Source organism: Lotus japonicus, chromosome 4 (assembly GCF_012489685.1).
Source record: "Lotus japonicus ecotype B-129 chromosome 4, LjGifu_v1.2".
NCBI classification, from domain to species: domain Eukaryota; kingdom Viridiplantae; phylum Streptophyta; class Magnoliopsida; order Fabales; family Fabaceae; genus Lotus; species Lotus japonicus.
This window is the reverse complement of record NC_080044.1, coordinates 44,932,940-44,956,455: the sequence shown is the minus strand read 5'-3', so window position 1 is coordinate 44,956,455 and position 23,516 is coordinate 44,932,940. Positions and strand designations below refer to the sequence as shown.

Here is a 23,516-nt window from a genome sequence, read left to right as displayed (position 1 = left end):
TCTTTGTGAACACCTGAGTTTCACTCCAACCTATCCTTTGTTCTTCCTTTTCTATAAATCAGTCACCACTAAACCTACTTCTGTGAAATGGGTTCCACTTTTAGCCCGTAAGAACATGAGTCGGTTCACCGCCCTTAAAAGCCATTACAAAGTATGGCAGAAAAAATACTTTAAAGTTGTGGAGTCGCCCGAAATAAAGAACTTGTTCCGAGATTCCGACAATAACCCTCTCTTCCCTTTTTACTGGACCAAGAACCCTCGCCGAAAAATATCCGTTTCATACGACGCCTTGGATGAATCTGAACAAGGCGTCGCCGATTACCTCCGCACACTACCGGTAATTTCCGGTCACGACTTGATTGAGGCGTCGAAATCCGGCACTTTAAATCAATTTTTTAGTAAGTTTATAATCTTTGCACATAACTTGTTTCTCTTTTTGTTCATGTATCTTGTCTAATTGGTGTTTTCCATACAGCTACAATGGGAAAAACCAAGGTTGACGCGAACCCTATCAAGATGAAGGAATACCTCGCCCAATCTGCCGCGGCGGCGAAGAAGAGGGCCGCCGAAACTGAGCAGAAGAAGAAGAATGAAGGTACCTCGGGTTCTGACAACGTCAGGGACCCTAAACGTCAAAAAACTTCAGGTGCTGCTGGTGGTAAGCCTCTCCACCAATCGACTCTTGATCCAAAAAGTCATCCAGCTGAGAAAAAGAAGGGACATGATAATGTCCCGCCCCCTCAACAAGATTCAAGCGCGCTGATCAACCGCCCACCAACTCCATTTGGCCAGGCTGGCCCTAGTTCAGCCATTGGTGGCGAGGCTCCTCCCCCTTTGCTAAGTTTGAATGATCCTCACTTCAACGGGCTGGAATTCATGACCCGTACTTTTGACAACCGGATTCACAAGGACATTTCCGGTCAAGGCCCCCCCAACATTGCTTCCTTGGCGATCCATCACGCGCTTTCTGCCGCCAGTACTGTGGCGGGAATGGCTCAGTGCGTGAAGGAGTTGATCTCAGCCAAGAACCGTTTTGAGAAGAAGGCAGCTGATTACAAGACAGCCTATGAGCGGGCTAAAACTGATGCTGAGACTGCCAACAAAAAGCTGAAATCTGCTGAGGAGAAGTGTGCTAAGTTAACTGAAGACTTGGCTGCTTCGGACCTGCTTCTTCAAAAGACCAAGTCTCTTAAAGAAGCCATAAATGACAAGCACACTGCCATTCAAGCCAAATATCAAAAGTTGGAAAAGAAATATGATCGCCTGAATGCTTCCATCATAGGGCGTGCTTCTCTCCAATATGCTCAAGGCTTTCTGGCGGCTAAAGAGCAGATCAGTGTAGTTGAGCCGGGCTTTGATCTTACCCGCATTGGGTGGCTGAAGGAGATCAAGGATGGTCAAGTGGTTGGTGATGATGACATTAGCCTCGACCTCCTTCCCCAATTCGATGATGAGAGTGAGCCCGAAGAAGATGGCGAGGATGGGAATGAGCAGCACAGGAATGAGGATCAAGAGAAGGAAGATCCTCAAGCTGGGACAAGCCAGGGCAACAACGCCAACAACGAGAACCTGGCTTGAATTTGTTTTTATTTTATGAAGTTGAAATTTTTCTTTGGGCATTGCCCTGTCTTTTATTTTCATTCCAAATCATGTATGGGCGTCGCCCCCTTTTCTCTACTTTAAATGAATCATTTTAAGTTCATTCGTTGTTTTAGTTGTTTCCCACTTTCGTTGTTACTTTGGTTTACGTACCTTAGCCGATTTTTCGACGAGGCTTGGTTTCTAGTGGCCACTAGAATTGCCAAGGCTTTTAACTTTTGAAGGCGATACTCTCTTATTCCGAAAGGTTTACTCGCGGTATTGCATACCTTGATACGATTTGCATTGCATGAACTCGTAATATAAATTAAAAAATATACACGATTCTGTTGAAATGATCTTTTCATTAATTTTATTTCGTATGGGAACAATTGTCCCTTCATTACAAATGTCGCCTCATTAAAAACCTTTCCAAAGAAAGGGAAAAAGAGTGCGACTTCATTTACATTTGTTGTTTTTATCAACTAAAATACTGCTTTAGATGAGAGGCGTTCCATGTTCGTGGAACCTTTTGGCCATTTAGTTGTTCCAACTTATAAGCTCCCCCTCCAACATCGCCAATAATCCTGTAAGGCCCGCCCCAGTTGGGTGAAAGTTTGTTGTGTTTATCGGGTATTGTATTTTTTCGGAGCACTAAGTCTCCTACCCTCATTTTTCTTGGCACGACTTTTGTTGAGAATTTTCTTGCAACCTTTACTTTCCCCGCCTCGTTTCGTATGTGTGCCTCCCGTTGTTCTTCTGGCAACATAATCAGATTTGCTATCAGATTTTCCCCGTTGTCATTCTCATTAAACCGAGCCACTCGCCAACTTTGGTTTTCTATTTCCACTGGGAGCATAGCGTCAGTTCCATAAGTTAAACGATACGGGGTTTCCTTTGTGCTTGACTGTTCCGTGGTGTTGTATGCCCAAAGAACGCCTGGTAGTTCCTCCGCCCAAAGCCCTTTTGCTTCATCCAGTTTCTTTTTTAAACCTTTCAGGATAACCTTGTTAGCCGACTCAGCCTGCCCATTGGTTTGGGGATGTTCTACAGAGGCAAAACGCATCTCGATTCCCATTTCTGCACAGAATTCCCGGGTAACACTACTTGTGAATTGGGTCCCATTATCCATTACTAACGCCATGGGGACCCCAAATCTACAAACGATCCTTCGCCACAGGAAGTTCCTGACCTTGGCAGCTGTGATAGTCGCCACCGCCTCGGCTTCTATCCACTTAGTGAAGTAATCAACCGCCACGATGATGTACTTCATTTGTGCCTTCGCTACAGGGAATGGTCCTAAGATATCAGTCCCCCATATGGCGAACGGCCAAGGCGCCATCATGGTTGTTAATTCTTCTGGTGGAGCCTTGTGCAAATCAGAAAAGACTTGACATTTTTCACATTTCTTAACATACTCCAAACAATCCTTCTTCATGGTTGGCCAATAGAATCCTGCTCTTATCACTTTTACTGCCAAGGATCGCCCGCCGATATGACTAGAACACACACCTTCGTGGACTTCCGCCATTATTCCGAGGGCGTCCTTGGTATCGACACATTTGAGCATGGGAGACATGATTCCCCGCCGATACAACTCACCATCCACCAGTGTGTAGAAACTGGCTTCCCTGCGTTTTGTTCTCGTGTTCAAATCATCCTCCTTTGGTGGGTTCTCTAAAAAGGTCTTAATCGATTCCATCCAAGGTAGCTCGCCCTCATTGACTGACTTTACAGCTTTCAACTTTATTTCTACCAAATCAATGCTCGGGCGAGGCAGGGTTTCTTGAATGACTGTTTGGTAGTTGCCCAATCTCCCTGTGCTTGCCAACTTCGCCAACACATCAGCCCTCTCATTTTGTCCCCTCGGGACATGTTCTATTTTGATTTCTTTGACCTCCATCATCAATCTGCGCACCACTTCCAAATATTTGGACAGTTGCGGATCCTTCACCTGGTACTCGCCTTTCACTTGTTTAACCACTAACTGCGAATCTCCTTTGATAAATAACTTCTGGACTCCCAACTCAATGGCCAACCTTAAGCCGGCAATCAGAGCCTCGTACTCAGATTGATTATTGCTCGCCTTGAACTCGAACTTGAGAGACTGTTCAATGATCATTTTATCTGGACTTTCAATTGTTATTCCCGCCCCACTTCCAGCGTTATTAGAGGATCCATCCACAGACAGGACCCATTCTCCTTGAGTCTTCTCTCCTTCAGTGGGTGTTAATTCCGCCACGAAGTCAATTAAACTCTGGACTGTGACTTGGCCCCTTGGCTCATATTGTATGTCATATTCTGATAACTCCACTGACCAGCTAACCAATCGCCCTGATAAATCAGGCTTCTGAAGTACTTGCCTTAAGGGAACATCAGTTTTAACTTTGACTTGGAAACTTTGGAAGTAAGGTCTGAGGCGCCTTGCAGTTTTCAGAATCGCCAAAGCCGCCTTTTCAATTTTTTGGTTCCGCAATTCTGCCCCCTGTAAAGTATGGCTCACAAAATATATAACTTTCTGCTTTTTTCCTTCTTCCTGGAGCAACACCGTACTTACCGCCTTGTCAGTAACCGCTAAATAGAGCACTAAGGGAACGCCTGGTGTTGGCTTGGAGAGTACTGGTAATGTGGCCAATGTTTCTTTCAATTTGGTAAAAGCTTGTTCGCATTCCTCTGTCCACTGAAACTTTGAATTCTTTTTTAAACATGTGAAGAACGGGGCCGCTTTGTCACCCGCCATTGGCAAGAAACGTGACAAGGCGGCCATTCGCCCTGTCAAACGCTGAACCTCCTTTACACTTGTTGGGCTTTTCATCTCCAAGATCGCCCTTCCCTTATTAGGGTTCACTTCTATTCCTCTTGATGTTAACATAAATCCCAAGAACTTTCCTCCCTGGATCCCAAAAGAACACTTCTCAGGATTCAACTTCATTTGATATGTTTTTTTAACTGGGTAAACGCTTCTTTGAGATCGCCCCCATGATCACTAGCCCTGGCGGACTTTACGATCATGTCGTCCACATACACCTCCATATTCCTGCCTACTTGTTTTGAAAAAATTTTATCCATAAGCCGTTGGTACGTAGCTCCTGCATTCTTCAAACCAAAAGGCATTGTCTTGTAACAATAGTTCGCCTGATTGGTCATAAATGCTGTACTTTCTTCATCCGAGGGGTGCATCATAATCTGATTATAGCCCGAATAAGCGTCCATGAGACTTAAAAGTTCATTCCCTGAAGCTCCATCCACAAGTTTGTCAACATTGGGAAGTGGGTACGAATCTTTGGGACACACTTTGTTCAGGCTTGTGTAATCCGTGCACATTCGCCATTTCCCATTGGCCTTCTTGACCATTACAACATTGGCGAGCCACGTTGGGTACTGTACCTCACGGATGAAGCGGGCCTTGATCAATTTTTCAGTCTCTAATTGTACAGCCTTGTTCTTTTCTTCACTCATTCTTCGCCTTGGTTGGATGACTGGGGTCGCCCCTGGTCGTATGGCTAGTTTGTGAGTGATCACCTTGGGATCGATCCCTGGTACATCATTGATGGTCCATGCGAAGAGATCTAGATTATCACCCAGAAGGGTGATTAGTCTTTCCTCTTGTTCTGCTGTCAAACTACTGCCAATCTTTAGAAGCTTGTCCTTGACTTGCACCTGCTTGGTTTCTTCCAGAGGTTGTGGGCGAAAATCATCAGCATCGTCTCTTGGGTCCAAGCTAAATCCTTCTTGTGGGAAGATTTCTGTAATTCGATGGCTCTCCTTGGCCGCCTTTCGCCCATAGAGCGCCACGCTTCTCAAATAGCACTCCCTTGCTGCATTCTGGTCTACACGCAATATCCCGACCTTCCCGTTGCAGGCGGGATATTTAACAGTTAAATGAGCAGTTGAGATGACCGCGCAGACCTTGTTGAGGGTGTCTCGCCCCAAGAGTACATTGTAATTGGCTCTACACGCCAATACTAAGTACTTTACTTGAAATTTCTTGACAAACTCTCCTTCTCCAAAGGCAGTCGGAATTTCGACGTATCCCCGCACACTGACACGGTCCCCTGTGAATCCCACCAAAGTTCCCTTGTATGGTTTCAAATCTGATTCCTTTAGTCCCAAGCGATCAAAGGCGTCTCCATAGATGATATCCGCCGAAGATCCCTGGTCTAAGAATACTTTCTTTGTCACATAATTGTTAACCCTGATTGTCACCACAATTGGATCGTTGTCATGAGGAATTACATGCGCGAAATCCTGAGGGGTAAATATAATAGGGGAATGATTCACCCAACACTCGCCTTCGTACGACTCCTGTACTGAGTGTACTGCCGCCACGTAGCGTTTTCTAGCCTTACTTGAAATTGCACCCCCGCCAAATCCTCCAGCAATAGATGAGCATTCCCCAACAGGATCGCCCAACTCTTCAACTATCTCTTTACCTTTGCCTTTGTCCCCCTGAGTGATCTTAGCTACCTCCGGCGTTGCTGTGTCTTTAACAAAGTTTGCCAAATGGCCAGCTTTAATCAAACGATCAATTTCCCGCCTTAAATTCCAACAATTATCTGTCGTATGCCCCAACGCCTTGTGGTACTCGCACCACCTATTGGTGTCCACGTTAGCTGGCGGCCGCCGTGGTGGTGGAGGATACTGCACAACGTTGGTCTGCCCAACTGCCCTTAAAATTGTACTTAAGGGTGCATTCAACTTAGTAAGTGGGACTAGCGTTGGCGAAGCACCAGGCTGACCAGCTGTGGCAGCAGTGGGACCTTGTGAATTTCTGTGCCATGTATTTTGAAAACCAGGTTTAGAGTTTTGGTATGGTCCCGGTCTTGGTACACGGGGGGTTTGCGCTACCCTGGCTTCCTTCCCCGCCTTGGATTTTTCCTGTGAAACACCGCCAATCTGAGACTGTTTGCGTCCTTCCTCTCTTTCTTGTTTCTTCTGATCATCTTGCTCGATTAATATGAACTCTTGAACACGAGCGCGAAGATCCATCATATTCTTTGCCGGTCGCCTTGTTAAGTCTCTATTCAAATCTCCCGCCCGAAGGCCATTTTTGAATGACGCCAAACAGACATCTGGATTTTCATCCTCCAACTGCACCGCCATCTTGCTGAAGCGTGCCATGTAGGTTTTTAATTTCTCACCTGGCTGCTGATGTATGCTGATAAGATCAAACATTGTTGCCTTTGTGGTTTTATTGGCGGAGAATTGAGTCAGAAATTTCGTGGACAGATCAGTGAAATTATCAATGGAGAAGGGCGGTTGTCGAATGAACCACTGCATCGCCATGCCTTTGAACGTGGAGGGCAATAATCGACATTTTACCGCATCCGTCGCCCCGCCGATCACCATTTTGGTATTGAAATATCTAAGGTGCTCCATAGGATCAGATTCGCCCGAGAAGGCGTCTAATGTCATGGTTTGCAGGTGCTTTGGAATGTCCACCCTAATTATGGCTAGAACAAAAGGTTGAAATTCAACTACATCCTCCGCCTCCAGACGTTGTTCTTGCTTAAAATCCTGCCGCTGAGTAAGATACTCAACTTGGGCTTGCAACTGCTCGTTTTGGGACTGCACCTTCTGCAAGGTATCTAACATTTGTTGCAAAGTCGCAGGCGTGATACCTGTCACTGCCTCTTGCGCTCTCCGTGGAGCAGTGGTTTTAAGATCTTCCAAGTTTACATATTCAGGCGGCGTTGAACGCCGCCGAACACCTGGATCTGATTTAGCGATCAGATCTGAAGGTCTTCCCGGAGCTGCATGCACCAATGACGCTGGCGACGGCGCCACTGAGTGGACCCCCTCCGAGGAAGCTTCCTGCTCTTGCTCGTCCAGTACGGGACGGTTGTTGTTTCGTCCGCCGCCGCGACCGCCGTGTCGACCACCACCGCGCCGGCGATGATCGCGTCGACCCCCGCCGCATGAACGAGTCTCCATGGCTCGCAATTCCTCCTTTTGTCACCGGAAGAGCTAAGTCAGAGCCACAGACGGCGCCAATGTTCTGTACTAGGGCAAGCTTACGTAAAAGAGTGACAGAAAGTAAACCCTAGCAGAGCACTAAAATAGCAAAACTACCATAAAAGGAATATTCTCATTAATGCTGAAAAAGTTGGTCTCGTACAAGTGGATGACCTCCCCTTTTATAGAGGGGGTGGTCATGATATGGACCTTTCCTATATTTGGGCCTGACAATCAGGGCCCAAATCCCTGTACATATAAGACAAATCCAAAGGAATCTTCCAGTTGGCTTGTGGGTCCATCATCTAAGGGGGGCAATGAAGCTCGTTGTGTCGCACTTCCCGCCATGGCTATCTTCAATCATTTATTGTTCATTTTGGGCGGGACATAATCTTCTTTATGTCCCGCCCAGTCCAGCTAGCGAGTCAACTTTTAGTATTGGTTCACGTGTTTGTAACAAAATCGTTCTTCCCTTCTTCATGACAATGTTCAAGCAATCATTCTAACTCGTAATTGGTTAAAGGGCTTTGCCTTTGATAAATCGGGTAAATTGAATTCATTTACCATATTCTTGTTTTGTAAAATTATTACTTGTGAATTGTCATTAATTAAAACTTTTGTAATTGTAGATAAAAATCATGAAGATTATGAGAAAGAGGAGGAAGAAGAAGTTCTCTTTGAAGATGCAACTGTGCATGATTCTAATATTGTTTAAACAACTATATTAGATTTGGAGTGGTTGTGTTTGTTATATTATTAAACAATGTTGGATGTTGAGTTGTTAAACCATGTTAGATTTGGAATGGTTGTGTTTGTATTTTAAAACTGTGTTTGTATTTTAATTAAACTATGTTTGATGTGGATTTGTTAACCTATGTTATATTTGGAGTTTGAACTTGACCTATAATATGTTAAACTAGTATTGTTCATTCAAATCCATTAGTATTACTTGTTGTGTGTTAATACCGTATTTTAATAACAATTTTTTAAACATTTTATGTTTTGAAATATTTTTATCCAATTTCTCTAATTTTTCAGATTTTATTTATTTATGAAACTCAACCAACAAGCCAACCCGCGAGCCGGGTTGGGTTCATATCTCTCTAGCTCGTCAAAATATGGGTTGGGCTGACCCAACCCGTGACGGGCTGGCCCGTATGAACCGGGCCAGCCCATATTGACAGCTCTAGTTGTCACCCAACCACATATGAAGCTCAACAAACACATTGTTGCATTGTTTGGAATTAATTACACTTTACAACCACTAAGAGTTTAAAATAATGGGATTATTTACATCACAAACAAAAGCAAATGACATATGAATGTGAAATGAGATCTAGCACAACCAATAAAACGTGTGATGTCCCTTTCAGTTGTGGTTCCCACATTCTGCTTAACAGAAAATATATAAAAAAATGATGTTGTAACCATAATCTTCGGTCATGTTTGAGAGAATTCCAAAACACAGCTACATTCTCTTCAACAGTTCTTCGCAACTCATTATGTTCACCGCAAAACAACCCACAGTTGCTAGTGAGTCAGCCTTTAGTACTAGTTCATGTGTTCTTAACAAATATCGTTATTCCCTTCTTCCTGACAATGTTCAAGCAATCATTCTAACTCATAACTGGTTAAAGGGCTTTGCCGATGATAAATCGGGTAAATTGAATTCATTTACCATATTCTTGTTTTGTAAAATTATTACTTGTGAGTTGTCATTAATTAAAACTTTTGTGATTGTAGATGAAAATCATGAAGATGATGAGAAAGAGGGGGAAGAAGAAGTTCTATTTGAAGATGCAATTGTGCATGATTCTAATATTGTTTAAACAACTATATTAGATTTGGAGTGGTTGTGTTTGTTATATTATTAAACAATGTTGGATGTTGAGTTGTTAAACCATGTTAGATTTGGAATGGTTGTGTTTGTATTTTGAAACTGTGTTTGTATTTTAATGAAACTATGTTTGATGTAGATTTGTTAACCTATGTTATATTTGGAGTTTGAACTTGACCTATAATATGTTAAACTAGTATTATTAATTCAAATCCACTAGTATTACTTGTTGTGTGTTAATACCGTATTTTAATAATTATTTTTTATATAATTTTCTGTTTTGAAATATTTTTATCCAATTTCTCTAATTTTCCAGATTTTCTTTATTTATGAAACTCAACCAACAAGCCAACTCGCGAGCCGGGTTGAGTTCATATTTTTCTAGCTCGTCAAAATATAGGTTGGCCTGATTGTCACCGAACTACGTATGAAGCTCAAAAAACACATTGTTGCATTGTTTGGAATTAATTACACCTTACAATCACTAAGAGTTTAAAATAATGAGATTATTTACATCCCTAACAAAAGCAAATGACATATGAATGTGATGTCCCTTTCAGTTGTGGTTCCTACATTCTGCTTAACAAAAAATATATATAAAAAAATTTATTTTGTAACCATCATCTTTGGTCATGTTTGAGAGAATTCCAAAACACAGCAGCATTCTCTTCAACTGTTCTTTGCAGCTCATTGTGTTTACCGCACAACAAGCCAATCACCAAATTCATTCACACAAGATCATAATTGAGCTAAAACAGCACAATCAATAAAATTACTGATCAAGACATTCAGTTGTGGTCACTACATAAATTAACAAGGCTGAAACAACAGTAAATATAACTAAAATCTCAGCACACATTATCATACCAGATCTATTTGCATGAAAGCCAACTTCCATCTCCAATAAGTCTAGAACCCAAACCGTTGAATTGTCACTATAGTGGCAAGGAAGAAAAATATAGTCAATTCGCATACTTACTAATATATAGAAAGAACATTTACAATTCAAGTCCATAATGTACCTTGTTTCGGTGTTTGAGATACCCTTAGCTTCCTTGACTTGCCATGAATGAAATTTAACTAGTTTTATGAACCGGTCCATTTCATAATCATCTGAACTACTCAACATCTCTATTATGACTTCACACAAGTTAAAAAATAGAAAAAAATCAGAATGCATAGTCTTATTTAAACCTCATAAGTATAGGTCACATGAGTTAAAATCAATACCAGTGTGCTCAAAGATTGGTTCCTAATAGGTATTTCTTCAACATTCAGATGAGAGTAAAAGTGGCAATCTTACCAACTAATGATATTACCATAAAAAACCGATGATCAGTTTCGTTCATTGTGGGTACATATATCTTGATTCGAAGTAAAATAAACTCAATGTCAGGAAACGAGTGATATAAATAATTGATGAAAGAATCAACATTGAAGGTTTATTCAAACTACATATTTCTGGGTATGGAATGGGTACATCCACTTCTTGAAGTACAGTCTACACATTTCAACAGAAGTTTTACCTTGATACACATTGTTCTAAATACACAAATACAAAGAAATTAATTTGATGATTTTGTTATGTTAGTTTTGTTAAAAGCATTAAGGTATAGTCATACCACAAATGACGGAGGAAAACACTATACGTACCGGGAATTTCATAACTTTGCGATAATGTAATCTTCATAGCCACTGAAGTCATAATCAGGTTCAGAAAACACAAGTTGGTATACTTAAAGTTTTATTAAATTCAATTAAAGTAGCAAAAAAAAGATCAAAAAATTTGTGTATGTCATAACATGAGCTAAATTTCGATCAATTAAAAATATGTGCATGAAACACGAGCCAAAATATCCAACAATGTACCTATTACTAATTGGTTGTCCGAGCATCAAGAAATCGAAAAGGTTTTGTCAAAAACATAACCATAAGTAATGCATACCAATTATTGTATAATGAACAAAATATTTACTCACTCTGGATCTTTATCCTCCTCATACAGGTAGGCTGCCACTTGAGTCTCAAAAGTTGTCAACAACATCCTAAGAGAATGCATAAACTTAGTCCCAGCACTCTGTTAATTATTTATTGGGTTAAACACTGTTTGTACAAAAAACAATAATTAAAAAAACACAAAACTACCTTCGGTACAACTGGAGAAGGTTTTGGACGAATATAAGTCGTGAGACTCAAGTTGGGGATCCTTGAGGTGCTTAGATAGACACCAAATTTGGGCGTATTTTGAGGTGTGGAAGTTCCACCAATAGCATCCACCTTACGAGCCTTGCTAGCATTTGTTGTCGAAGTTGGAGTTTTGAACAACTTCTTGTAGGTCTGGCCTTCAAATTGCCTTTTAAATGTACCAATTATTGCCCTGCAGATGATCAAACTTTAACACTCAAACATGTATAATCAGAAAATATATAACAAGTGGTAAGCATAAAAAATTTACACATACATGGGTTGATGGAACACTACGAAGACTTTTTGTAAACCTTGGATTCATTGTTGGATCCTTTCCAGAAAATGACTTTGGAGTGGTCAGAACACCTAGAGTATGTGAAGGTTGTTAGGGTAGTCTTATGCATCCAACATTAGAAGGCTCGACTTGCTTGTCTTGAGTAATATCAGGAAGGTCAAACTAAATGTCCATGATGTCATTTCCCAAAATGGCTACACCATTTGTAGCTTTCTTTCCATCAACATTCCCAACATTCGCAGACCCAGTTTTTTGATATTTCAATTTAGATTCTTCAAGGGTAGTAATGTCATGTTTTGATAATAGCTTATCAAGCCGTTCCATCTTAGCATTCAAACTTATTTGAACATTGTGAACTTTTTCCACACGAGTGTTAACCTCATTGAACTTCAACAAGGCAATATTGATTGTTCCAGCAAGCGCTACTACAACAAGATCCATCTCCTTGACTTCCTTGCGCAAGGATCGGACTTGGAGTTATTTTGGTCTTCAACAACCATTACCCCTTCTTGTCCCATTTGTGCAATGTCTCCACATTGTAAACGGTATCATCAAACCAGTGTTACACAAGTGCATATACCTAAGAATAAAAAAATTCAGAAAAATTAGAAATTTGTACTCCTTGCTCAATGAAGTGTCTAGACTAGGTTCTTCCTCAACCATTTTTGCCCCCTTCTCAACTCCAGCCATGTATTGGATAACACTTGTTAAGATCTCGATCTGGATCCCAAGATCTTACGATTTTATGATATGAGAAAGCCCCAACGATCTAGATCTATTACAGGATTAGAGAATCGATTGGATCACAACGAGATCCAAGCAAGGATCTCTCAAATCCCGATCTTGTGATCTTGAAGAGAGGGAGTTTCACACTTGAGCTTTTCTATTTTTGGCCCATTTCAACGTCTCATTTCAAAATTTCAAAAAAATAATCCAATTTCAGCAAAAACTCACTAAGCAATAAAGGTTTTTTAATAAATAAAATGTGATAATCCCTAAACGACAACCCCTAACTTTCCCTAAGTCTCGAACCATTGAACCAATACAGTGAACATACACCTTGGATTATGATTCTTATGTTATACATTTATTATGTCATTGTATGTGGATTTTTATATATATGTAATTTATGAAATATATTTTTGCATTCTTATTAGGATCATAAAGGATCTATGATCCGATCTCAATCCTAGAATTTACGATCTTTTACCCCGGACTGATTCTAAGAAAGATCCCGATTCTAACAACCTTGCCCCTAAGTTAAGAAAGTTACAATCATGCAAAGCTTGAACAAAGCGAAAAGACCTATTACTAATTAAAACATCACTCAAAGCTTATGAAGGAAGAAGAACTTATTGCAGGTTAGTAGAGCTTCTAAGAGCATCTCCAATGCTAGTTCTTATTGGTGAGTTCTTAAACTCTATTTGTGTGGTACTGTCACATGTGCTTAAGCAACTCTCAAGCAACTTTTGCAGATTTCGCTCCAATCACGAGTTCTTAGTTCTTAGTTCTTAGCTCTTAGCATTATTCATCTAGTCTCATAGTACCTCATTATTTATACTTTTTATTTTCTTAAAGCAATAAAACAAAATTCATATAGTAATAAAGCAATTTCGATGAAAGAGAAAAAAATATTTTTTTATGCTAAGAACTCATGAAGCAAAGTTGCTTATATAAGAATTAGTTCTTATTTTTAAGTACTAAGAACTCCACGTCAGACATTTCCAATGCTAAGAACCTAGTTCTTAGTTCTTAACTTAAGAACTCACCTCTAAGAACTAGGATTGGAGATGCGATAAGGTGAGAGATATATGTGAGACCAAACTAGCTCTCTACCCGTGTAACTTGAATGAGTGTACATTGCATTATACATTTAGGAAGTATTACGCTTAACGACTAGGAAGGTTATCATGAAAATTCTGCCACGTTTCCTTATTTTGAAATTTTGTGTGTTGTGTGTTATCTCTTCCTTAATATATGTATTAAATAGGTATACTTGAGACCATTTAGATGTTTATTAAGAAAAAAGTAAACACAATATTTCATTTGACATTATCATGTGACATGAAATGATCACGATCCGCCGCGTGAAAAAATATGACTTTTGAGACAAAAACGTGAGAGGAAGTTGAGAGTGCCATAAATTAGAAGTGTTTTCACATTTATAATAACTAAGATACAAACACAATCTAACTAGTGAAGTGCTAATTTTGTTTTCAGAATGAATGAATTAAAGCTAAATTCATTGAGTGAGTAGTTATTGAGTCTAAGTTGGAAGATGGTGTAATCCATGGATATTGCAGAGTAATAAATGATTGGATGTAGAAGTGTTCCAACCCAAACAAAATGACAAACAAGTTGAGCAGCTAAGGTAGGAGATTATAGCTCTTTTACCTTTTTGTATCTATGCTTTTTATATTCACTTGTTCAATTCATTACCTCTATTGTGCTCTTGCCATTATTTCCAAGGCTAAGGAGTGGGTGAGGATAACCCCAGAAACAGAAACCCACCCTCACCCTCACCCTCACCCTCACTTCACTTCCCACACACCATGTTCTAAACTCTGATACCTCACAACACACACACAATGCAAACCATGTCAACCACCATGGCTTCGTTTTCCCCTCTGACTCGTTTCTCAGCCACTCTTTCTTCCTCAAACTCCAAACCCCATCTCACCCAAAACCATTTTTTCTTCACTCTCAGGCCAAAAAACCTTCCTCTTTCTCCCTTGAAGTGGAAGGCTTCTTCTGACAATGGAGCAGGAGCTTCTGATTCAGCTGCAACTGCAGTGGAATCGCCGCCGGAGAAAATCTCTGTTGGGACAAATGGGTCTGCTTCATCTGCTGCTGCTGCTGCAGCTGAGGAGTTGAAGATTCCCGGTGGTTTTGAGGACCCAAGATGGGTTGCAGGCACATGGGACTTGATGCAGTTCCGGAAAAATGGCAGCACCGATTGGGATGCTGTTATCGATGCTGGTAACATTATATATAGCTTTGTTTGTTCAGTGTTTTGTCTTTGTTGAAAATCTTCATGGTCCCTTTGTATTGTAGGCTAGAATTTCACTATTCTGTGTTCATGTTCTTTGCTTCCCCTTTTCTATTTACAATGTATTCAATTGTTAGTTCAGTTAGACCCAAATCGATTTCCTACTATACAGTTTTTATCTTTACCCCTGATAGTTATGCAAGCATGATTATGATTACAAGTGATGTGATGATGGAAAATGTTTAAACAGGATCACCAAATGAAAGTAAGAAATTGAATTTCAGTAGCTAGGGTTGCAAATGGATGTTGAGAGAAGTTTTTTCTTATAAACTGAAGAAATGATAGCTCTGGTTGGTACTTTGTGGTTGTGGAGGAAACATATACTACCAGTTTTCATTCAAATTCTGTATTTGTTTCTCATCTGTTGTCATTTCTTCTTCCTTCTGCTAGGACTCGTTTTATTTATTTATTCGTCTATTTTTATTGGGTTAAAAAGGAGGTGCAGGACCTGGTTGTGGAGGGGAAGGGTGTGGTGGAGTGGAAGCAAAGGCTTACCAGCTGTTTCAATCTATATCAGTTTTTTCCTTTTTCCCTTTTTATTTGAGTGATGATTTTTCCGGCAGTTTTTTCACACTCGATTTACACCTCTTTATGTTTCTCTCATCCTTTCTCTTCACATTTCCATCACACCCCTCTCTTCGTTAGCTATGAGACTCACATTTACATAGGTGTTTGAGAAACACTAATTTCCCTGTTTAAATATCATTACTACTACTATGTTTGAATCAACTTACTTTTCTTTAAAATCAATTCTGGCACTCAGAAACTAGTCCTACTCGCATAAGCTTCTCAATTGGTTTTGGCTTTAGAGTCAATTGTAAAATTAATTTCCAAACATATGCACTGAAAAGACTGCAAGCATTTTTTATGTAACTCTGCTTTACAGAAAATCTTTTGTTCTGTCAAGAGATCTATGCTTCTAGCCAAGAGCCCACGATCAAGCTCCACCTATGGCATACTATGTGTCTTCCTCTATTCTTGATTTGTTTCTCTTCTTTGTCAAATTGTTTCTGTTAATACTGCTGCAGTTTACCTGGGTGCTTTTACTTAGAAAAGGTGGCCATGGAGTTTGAGTTTATTTCAAAGCATGAGAATGGGGCAGCCTAAGATTTTTATCCCCTCTAATGAAGTAATTTTAAGCAACTGCCTTTTGTAACCTTTTGTAATTATAGGTTTAGATAAAGGTTGTTACTTCTTTCTGGTTTGGATGCTCTTTCTTTTTGGAATTTAAGCTAAGTATAGGGTTTGTGTTTGCTTTCCTTTTCTTTCTCTACAATTAGTGTTGACACGAAAAAGAAAATATTACTTTTGGGAATTTTGATGTGTCGTCTAAGTATATGACCTGTTATCATACATCAGGGTGCCTGTTTGTTTTCTTACAATGCCTATCCTTGAATAATAATTAATACATCAATAAGCCCTTCCTCCTACCAAAGTGACACCTGATTATTAACAGCCATTTCCTATACTGTTTGACTGTGCTATAGTTCATTTTCTGTTTTGATTTTCATTTGTTTGAGAGAGGGGAATAGATGAATAGTCCATGTAAAGATTAGATTCATATGTTGTCGGCTTCTTATATTTCAGTTTTTTAATACTTAAACTTTACTTCATCTAAGGACATACTTTTGTGATTATTTTCAGAGGCAAGGAGGAGAAAGTGGCTCCAGGATAACCCAGAATCAAGCAGCAATGAAAATCCTGTGGTTTTTGACACCTCCATCGTACCTTGGTGGGCATGGATAAAAAGGTTCCATCTCCCTGAAGCTGAACGTCTTAATGGTAAGTTCTGCATTGTATTCTAAATTGAAATTGGAGAATAAAGGGTTTCATGGCTTACCATTTTCTTCTTTTGAGTATCATGCAGGTCGCGCTGCAATGATAGGATTCTTTATGGCATATCTGGTTGATAGCTTGACAGGAGTAGGTCTAGTTGATCAAACGAACAACTTCGTTTGCAAAACTCTTCTATTCATAGCCGTGGCAGGAGTACTTCTGATCCGAAAGAATGAGGACCTTGAAAATCTTAAGAAGCTGTTCGATGAGACTACATTTTATGACAAGCAATGGCAAGCAACTTGGCAGGATGAGAACTCAAACACTTCCAAAAAAGAGTAGTTGAATACTGGAATTGCTGTTAAGTAGTTCACTAGTTCTCCCCCACCCCCTTCTTTCTCTTAATATAGTGCTCTAGACATGAATATGAATTAGACCTTGTATTTCAATTCCTTTTCTTATTCAGAGTGCTTAATGACCCAAATAGTTTTTTTTGTGCTTGGCAAGATGCAATGCTGGATTTTTCTCTAGTGTCTGTGAAACTGTATTGTATGTTTGGGTAAGCTCTTAATTGGGGTTTTTTTATTTTGGGTTTAACCATTTGTATCTACTATTGAGGCAATCTTATTCAACCCGGGTGTGGTAAAAGTCAAACTCCCCAAGTGCGCGTATCTTAATTGAAGTTGTTATACTATGTTTGGTTGTGGGAGGAGAGAATGAGAAGAGACAATAAATTGATAGAAAGTTATTAGAAAAAGAGTCTTTCTGTTTGATATGAAAGAAATACAAGAGAAAAAAAACAGGGAGAGAATTTTTATTATAAAAACATTTAACCACAAACTTTATTTATTGATTACCTCAGTGGGTATTAGTGGAAAAAACAAATTTAGCCTCTTTCCCCACTAATTCGAGGAGGTTGATGAAAGTGGTGGATACTACTATTTTACTCTTTCTCTAGTAGAACAAGTTTCCCTCTGTCTGCTCTTTTTATCTTTCCCTCATCTTTCTCACGCGTACCAAACAAACTGATGCTGTCAATTTGACAATGATAGTTGGGTTCGAACTCGTCAAGCAGATCAATCCTTGAAAGGATACTTAAACAGTATGAATTGTGTCTTCAATGGTATTCGGTTTGTAATTTGTTGAAGCAGTGAATGCACTTGAATGATAAAACTCAAAAGTCAAAAGATAGTTACCCACATGATGTCATTGCCTTTTAATGTACGATGTCCTCACCCACCATACTAACTTTCTTTATCTGTTGTCACTTTCAATGGAGATAATAAAGGGAGAGTTCCAAAGATTTTCCATACAACAACAGAATGGCCTTAAATCCTATCTATCAGGTTCAATGTCTCCATGTTAATCAGGATGTTGACTTGTACATCCTTTGGCTTTTGGTTTTCATGAATCTACCATCGGCTTAGTTGGATATTGTTACTTCCTATAGTATCAATGATGACATTGAAAATGATGCATATCGGATTTATTGGTGTGGGAAAGGATGCTAGTTTTTCTAGATTTGAATTTCAGGCACGGAAGAAAATCCAAAATTCTTGCATTCAATGGTTTAGAGTCATTCGATCAAGATCCGATAGCTCAAATGTTTCATAAGATCAGATGGTTAAGATAAAATCTAAATTGAAATCATCCGATCTTGATCAAACGACTCATTTCTTAATTGTGTGAATTCAGAATGTCGTTGTATTCTTGTTACTCTTTCACTTAATTGCATTAGGCTTAATATGTTGGCTCAATTGGTAAGGACAAACCATTTTCCCTCAAAAGATTGTGTGTTCAAATTGATAAGGACAAATCACTTTCCTTCTAAAGATTGTGTGTTCAATCTCCGTCGTCAATGTGAGGGTTGTGTTGCTAAGCGATTTGTAATTACCTCTTTAAGCGACCAAAGGTCTTGGAGGCACGCCTTGACCCGTGGTGATGATCAAAGGCGAACCCACCCGAACTTTTAGTCATTGGAAAAAAAAGTAAAATTAAAAACAAAAAACACTCACGGATGTGTAAGGTGCCAAAGTGAGAGTGAGAGACAAATTTGACTCTAAACTTCTTTCACTCAATTGCATTAGACTTAATATATAGGGGTAAGTAAAATTAAATACATCAACACACATGTTGGCTCAATTGATAAGGACGAACCACTTTCCCTCAAAAGATTGTGGGTTCAATCTCCGTTGAAAATGTGAGAGTTGTGTTGCTAGGCGATTTTTAATTACCTCTTTAAGCGACCAAAGGTCCCGGAGGCATGCCCTGACTCGTGGTGGTGATCAAAGCGAACCCACCTGAACTTTTAGTCATTGGAAAAAAAAAAAGTAAAATTAAAAACAAAACACTCACGCGATGCAAAGGATGTGTAGGTGCCAAAGTGAGAGTGAGAGACAATTATACTCTAAACTTCTTTCACTTAATTGCATTAGACTTAATATATAGGGGTAAGTAAAATTAAATACATCAACACACATGTTGGCTCAATTGATAAGGACAAGCCACTTTCCCTCAAAAGATTGTGGGTTCAATCTCCGTTGCCAATGTAAGGGTTGTGCTGCTAGGCGATTTGTAATTACCTCTTTAAGCGACCAAAGGTCCCAGAGGCATGCCTTTGGCCCGTGGTGGTGATCAAAGGCGAACCCACCCGAACTTTTAGTATCGGAAAAAAAAAGTAAAACTAAAAACAAAAACACTCACGCGATGCAAAGGATGTATAAGGTGCCAAAGTGAGAGTGAGAGACAAATTAGACTCTAAATTTCATCTCATTTCCGGGCAACAAAGGTGCCAAAAAAGCTTATTGCAAGTCTCGCATATAACTGTCTCAATTAGTCGACTAGCACTAAAATAACAAAGAAAGAAAACTAAGGCCTCACTGAAAGTTCAAAAATTAAGATCAAAGTCCTACTTTTTGCAGCAGTAAGCAAAATGCTAAGCTTCCCAACCCCTCAGAATTGTAGCACGCGCAACACGGTTCACTCCTAGAGTGAAGGCTCCCATTCTCAAGTCACAGTTGTGAGTTTTGCACATTGCCTTGATGTCCTGAAAAGCATTGGTCATGTACTTCTGCAGCTCACGGTTCACTTTTTCCTCATCCCACATAAAACCTTGAATGTTCTGCAACCAGGATAGAGCCAAAGTGAGATTAGATATTTAACATTAATAGGGATTAAAAATATTTGAGCTTGGTTTCCAAGTTAGGTGTTTGTGTTGATCCCATTTACCTGAACCCATTCAAAGTAGCTCACAGTCACTCCACCAGCATTGGCATAGATATCAGGTAATATAATCACTCCCTTCTTGGACAAGATCTGCAAAAAGAAATCACATCCATTATGTTAGTATAAGTTCAATATATATAAGAAAATAACAGTGCCGCGAGTTGGTAACCTTACCTCATCAGCTTCAGGGTCAGTGGGATGATTTGCAGCTTCTATTATAAACTTTGCCTTCACATCAGCAGCATTTTCCCTTCAAGAATGGTATACCAAAATTAAGTGGTAGTTCTTTAAAAGCAGAATGTTAAGTTGAAAGGGAGGATGCTATTTTAATCTTAGTAGGCAAGACCAAGAGAAAATCACAAATCGCATTTATGCTGATGGTTTCTGAGCTTAGGGTAAAAGAGAAAAACATACTTGCTTAGAACTCCACCCAAAGCACATGGAATAAGAACATCACATTCATGAACAAGCACGTCATTTGGATCCATGACATCTGCTCCTGGGAATTCCACCAAGTTTGGATTGTCGCTCTTGTGTTTCAGAAGGGCTGGGATATCAATTCCATTTGGGTTTCTGATTGCACCAGTGATGTCACTCACAGCAACCACCTTACCCCCTCTATCATGGATAGCCTTAGCAGCCCAAGTGCCAACGTTTCCAAAGCCCTATATGGTGTCATAGAAAATAAAATGAATGTGTGTCAACATGTAAATACAACGAATAATGATAAACGGCAGGACTATGATTCAGACGAAAGTAGAAGAATTGGTTTCCACTGTCAGATTAAATGATTTCCATTGCACATCATGTTCAGTTTTCTAAAGAATGATTTAAAAAATTCGAAATAAACAATCATGTCAGAGGTGTGCTATTAGGCTTCGTGCCATGGTGTGTTATGAGGACTTCTCATATACTATATCATCCTGCCATGGTGGTTAAGAAATACCTGGATGACAAACGTCTTATCAGAAATTGACTTTCCATATTCAGCAAATAACGCCTCTGTTGCAAATACAACCCCGAGACCTGTTGCAGCCTCTCTTCCTAAGGAACCTCCTAGATCCTACAAAAATAACATTCAAAGCCAGTTTACTAAGCATTAATATCCACCATAACAGAGGCTCTGAGGGTATTTGTGTAATATATACTTACAATTGGCTTCCCTGTCACAACAGCAGGTGAATGTCCATGGAACTTTGAGTACTCATCAAGAATCCATGCCATGGTCTGTGAAACAATGAACCAGTGAGAAGGATATATGAAAATTGAATCAATAAGAAATGGACAGAAATTAAGTATTACATTGAGTGTGAAGTCAGTACCTGTGAATTAGTTCCCATATCAGGGGCAGGAACATCTCTCTGAATGCCAATGAGATCATGAATCTTTTGGGTGAAAACTCGAGTTAGACGTTCTAACTCACTGATGCTCAGGTCCCTTGGGTTGCAGCCTATCCCACCCTTTGCTCCTCCATAGGGAATGTCTGCTACAGCTGTCTTCCATGTCATCAGTTGAGCTAAAGCATTCACTTCATCAGGGTCAACCTGGCAACAAAGAGTTTGACAGTTTGATATTCAGAAGCAGTACAAACATTGATGCAAAATTGTCATTAACATGCAAAATTGTCATTAGAAGAACTGTGTAAATGGTCATTCTTATGGTTTTAAATTGCAGTTTAAAACTGTAATTGCGGCTACAATATCAAGGTTTTTAATTTGCCGCAATCGCACCACAGCTGCAAGTGCGGCCGCATCAGCCGCATTTATCCACAATTTCCTGTAATTTCAAGGATTGCGGCGCGACCTCAACTAAAGCTGCAATTTAAAACCATCATTAACACGCAAAATTGCCATTAGAATAGCTGTGTAGGTTAACAATGATTTAGGTGTAATTGCGATTGCAGACCGCAATTTAAAGCCACATATATTTCATGTGGATAAACGCGGTCGCGATGCGGTTATGAGGATTCAAAAAAACTTTATTGCGGCTGCCGACCGCAATTGAAAACCAAAACACGTGTATCTCATTGATTGGATTCAGAGCGATATAGGCGGGTAAAACTTCAAAGGCACTTTTTGAATGTTATATGACAACTGAAGAAGCATACAGATATAAGAAATCAATACCAACACATCAAATTAGAACCAGTGCTTAACAAAATAAGTTAACATCACATAATATCAAAATTCTAAGCCTCTTGTGACTAGTGTTGTTAATCGCGGATCATGGAAAGCCAAAAAGCCACAATTTCAAGCCCTCATAGCAGAAACAATAGTGGCAAACAGTGGAATAGCGGTGAACGCTATGCTATAGCGCCGCTGTAACCACTAATTGACAACCCTGCTTATGACTTTCAGAATCTGAGAATAGTTCACAAAATTGCATGATCACATGTAACAAAACAAAAAAATTCACAAGCTCTATAGCTAAAGTAATTGACCAGGTCTGGACTAAAATCGAACACTTCTCACCAAATGGAATTCCTATATAGTTTTCCATTTGGCTCCTTGAAGTGCAAACCATCGTTTCATTCGCATAAACCCCAAGTACAATTTTGAAAAAAAAATCCAATGATTCTTCAAGCAATGATTGTAAAACTAAATCCTTAATTTTATAAATTTGTAATTTGACAAAACAAAACAAAACAATCAAAAGAACAACACAATTTCAAGCAGTGATTGCAGTCCAGCAGAAGGCATTCAATTGAACAAAAACTCAAATACCAAATCTATTTGCATGATCAGAAAACAAAAGAATCAAAATAACAAAACAGATGCAAACCTCAGGGTGGTAACGGATCCCTCCTTTCATAGGACCACGAGCATTGTCATGTTGGACCCTGAACCCCACATACGAAACCAGAGTTCCATCATCTTTGGGGATCGTACATTCAACCTGCGAATCACAAAACACACAGAAAAACCCTCATCAACACACCCCACATGAAAAAAATATAAAAAAGATCATTTTTTTTATGATGCGGAACGAGAAAAAAACCATGCAAAGAAAACGAGCGGAAAAACAGAGAACAGAAAACGCAAAAAGGATTGAAACCCCAAAAAAGGGGTGATCTGAAAGATTCATTCATACCTTGATTTCTCTGAAAGGAATAAGGAGACTCTTCTCGAGTTTGGAATCCAAGCCGAGAATGCGCGCAGCACGTTGAAAGTTGCGGTTGGTGGCTGCAAGAGCATTCATGGCTGACACAAGAAGCAATGCAACAGTGAAAAACGACGACTGAGAGTGAGAGAGAGATCGCACAAAAGAAACGGGTTTATATAGAATCAAGAGAGATCACGGCAATGTGGGAAGTTTTGGACAAAATTTTGCTGTGATTCTGAGGCATGTATGACTGTATATGCCTATCATCATATTTAATATTTGATTGGATTAGGATGAAAAAAAAAAGGATAGTTTTGATCTTGGAAAATTACTCTCATTTTTAATAAAAAGTTACCACTTTTGTATGTTTAATCGTGTGAAGTGTATTTTTGGTAATGAATCTTGTAAAGGAAAGGGTTGATTGTTTTGTTTTTGGGTGATGGAAGTTCTTCTATGTGGACTGTGAACGGGTGTGGATACGGTTCTATCGTGTTGAAGTTGTCCGATGTTCA

At 39.6% G+C, this 23,516-nt stretch overlaps 2 protein-coding genes across 2 annotated transcripts; one reads left to right on the top strand and one right to left on the bottom strand.

Moving 5' to 3' along the window:
* Positions 1 to 14,272: 14,272 nt before the first annotated feature.
* Positions 14,273 to 17,207, top strand: LOC130713507 (light-harvesting complex-like protein 3 isotype 2, chloroplastic). Its single transcript, XM_057563273.1, has 3 exons — positions 14,273 to 14,831; positions 16,546 to 16,683; positions 16,769 to 17,207. Exons 1-3 carry the CDS (start codon positions 14,441 to 14,443, stop codon positions 17,017 to 17,019), a joined length of 780 nt encoding a protein of 259 aa, XP_057419256.1. The 5' UTR covers positions 14,273 to 14,440; the 3' UTR covers positions 17,020 to 17,207.
* A 2,242-nt stretch (positions 17,208 to 19,449) lies between these two features.
* Positions 19,450 to 23,253, bottom strand: LOC130711889 (glutamate dehydrogenase 2-like). Its single transcript, XM_057561662.1, has 9 exons — positions 22,993 to 23,253; positions 22,684 to 22,797; positions 21,225 to 21,446; positions 21,055 to 21,129; positions 20,849 to 20,965; positions 20,317 to 20,567; positions 20,077 to 20,152; positions 19,906 to 19,992; positions 19,450 to 19,798 (listed from the first exon to the last, which is right to left on the bottom strand). Exons 1-9 carry the CDS (start codon positions 23,098 to 23,100, stop codon positions 19,613 to 19,615), a joined length of 1,236 nt encoding a protein of 411 aa, XP_057417645.1. The 5' UTR covers positions 23,101 to 23,253; the 3' UTR covers positions 19,450 to 19,612.
* Between the last annotated feature and the right edge of the window lie 263 nt (positions 23,254 to 23,516).

Coding starts and splice junctions, on each gene's coding strand:
- LOC130713507 (XM_057563273.1), top strand. CDS start 14,441: ATGCAAACCATGTCAACCACCATGGCTTCGTTTTCCCCTCTGACTCGT. Junction 14,832..16,545: donor GGATGCTGTTATCGATGCTG/GTAACATTATAT, acceptor GATTATTTTCAG/AGGCAAGGAGGAGAAAGTGG. Junction 16,684..16,768: donor TGAAGCTGAACGTCTTAATG/GTAAGTTCTGCA, acceptor AGTATCATGCAG/GTCGCGCTGCAATGATAGGA.
- LOC130711889 (XM_057561662.1), bottom strand. CDS start 23,100: ATGAATGCTCTTGCAGCCACCAACCGCAACTTTCAACGTGCTGCGCGC. Junction 20,568..20,848: donor ATAAGACGTTTGTCATCCAG/GTATTTCTTAAC, acceptor GACACCATATAG/GGCTTTGGAAACGTTGGCAC. Junction 19,993..20,076: donor CTGACCCTGAAGCTGATGAG/GTAAGGTTACCA, acceptor TTCTTTTTGCAG/ATCTTGTCCAAGAAGGGAGT.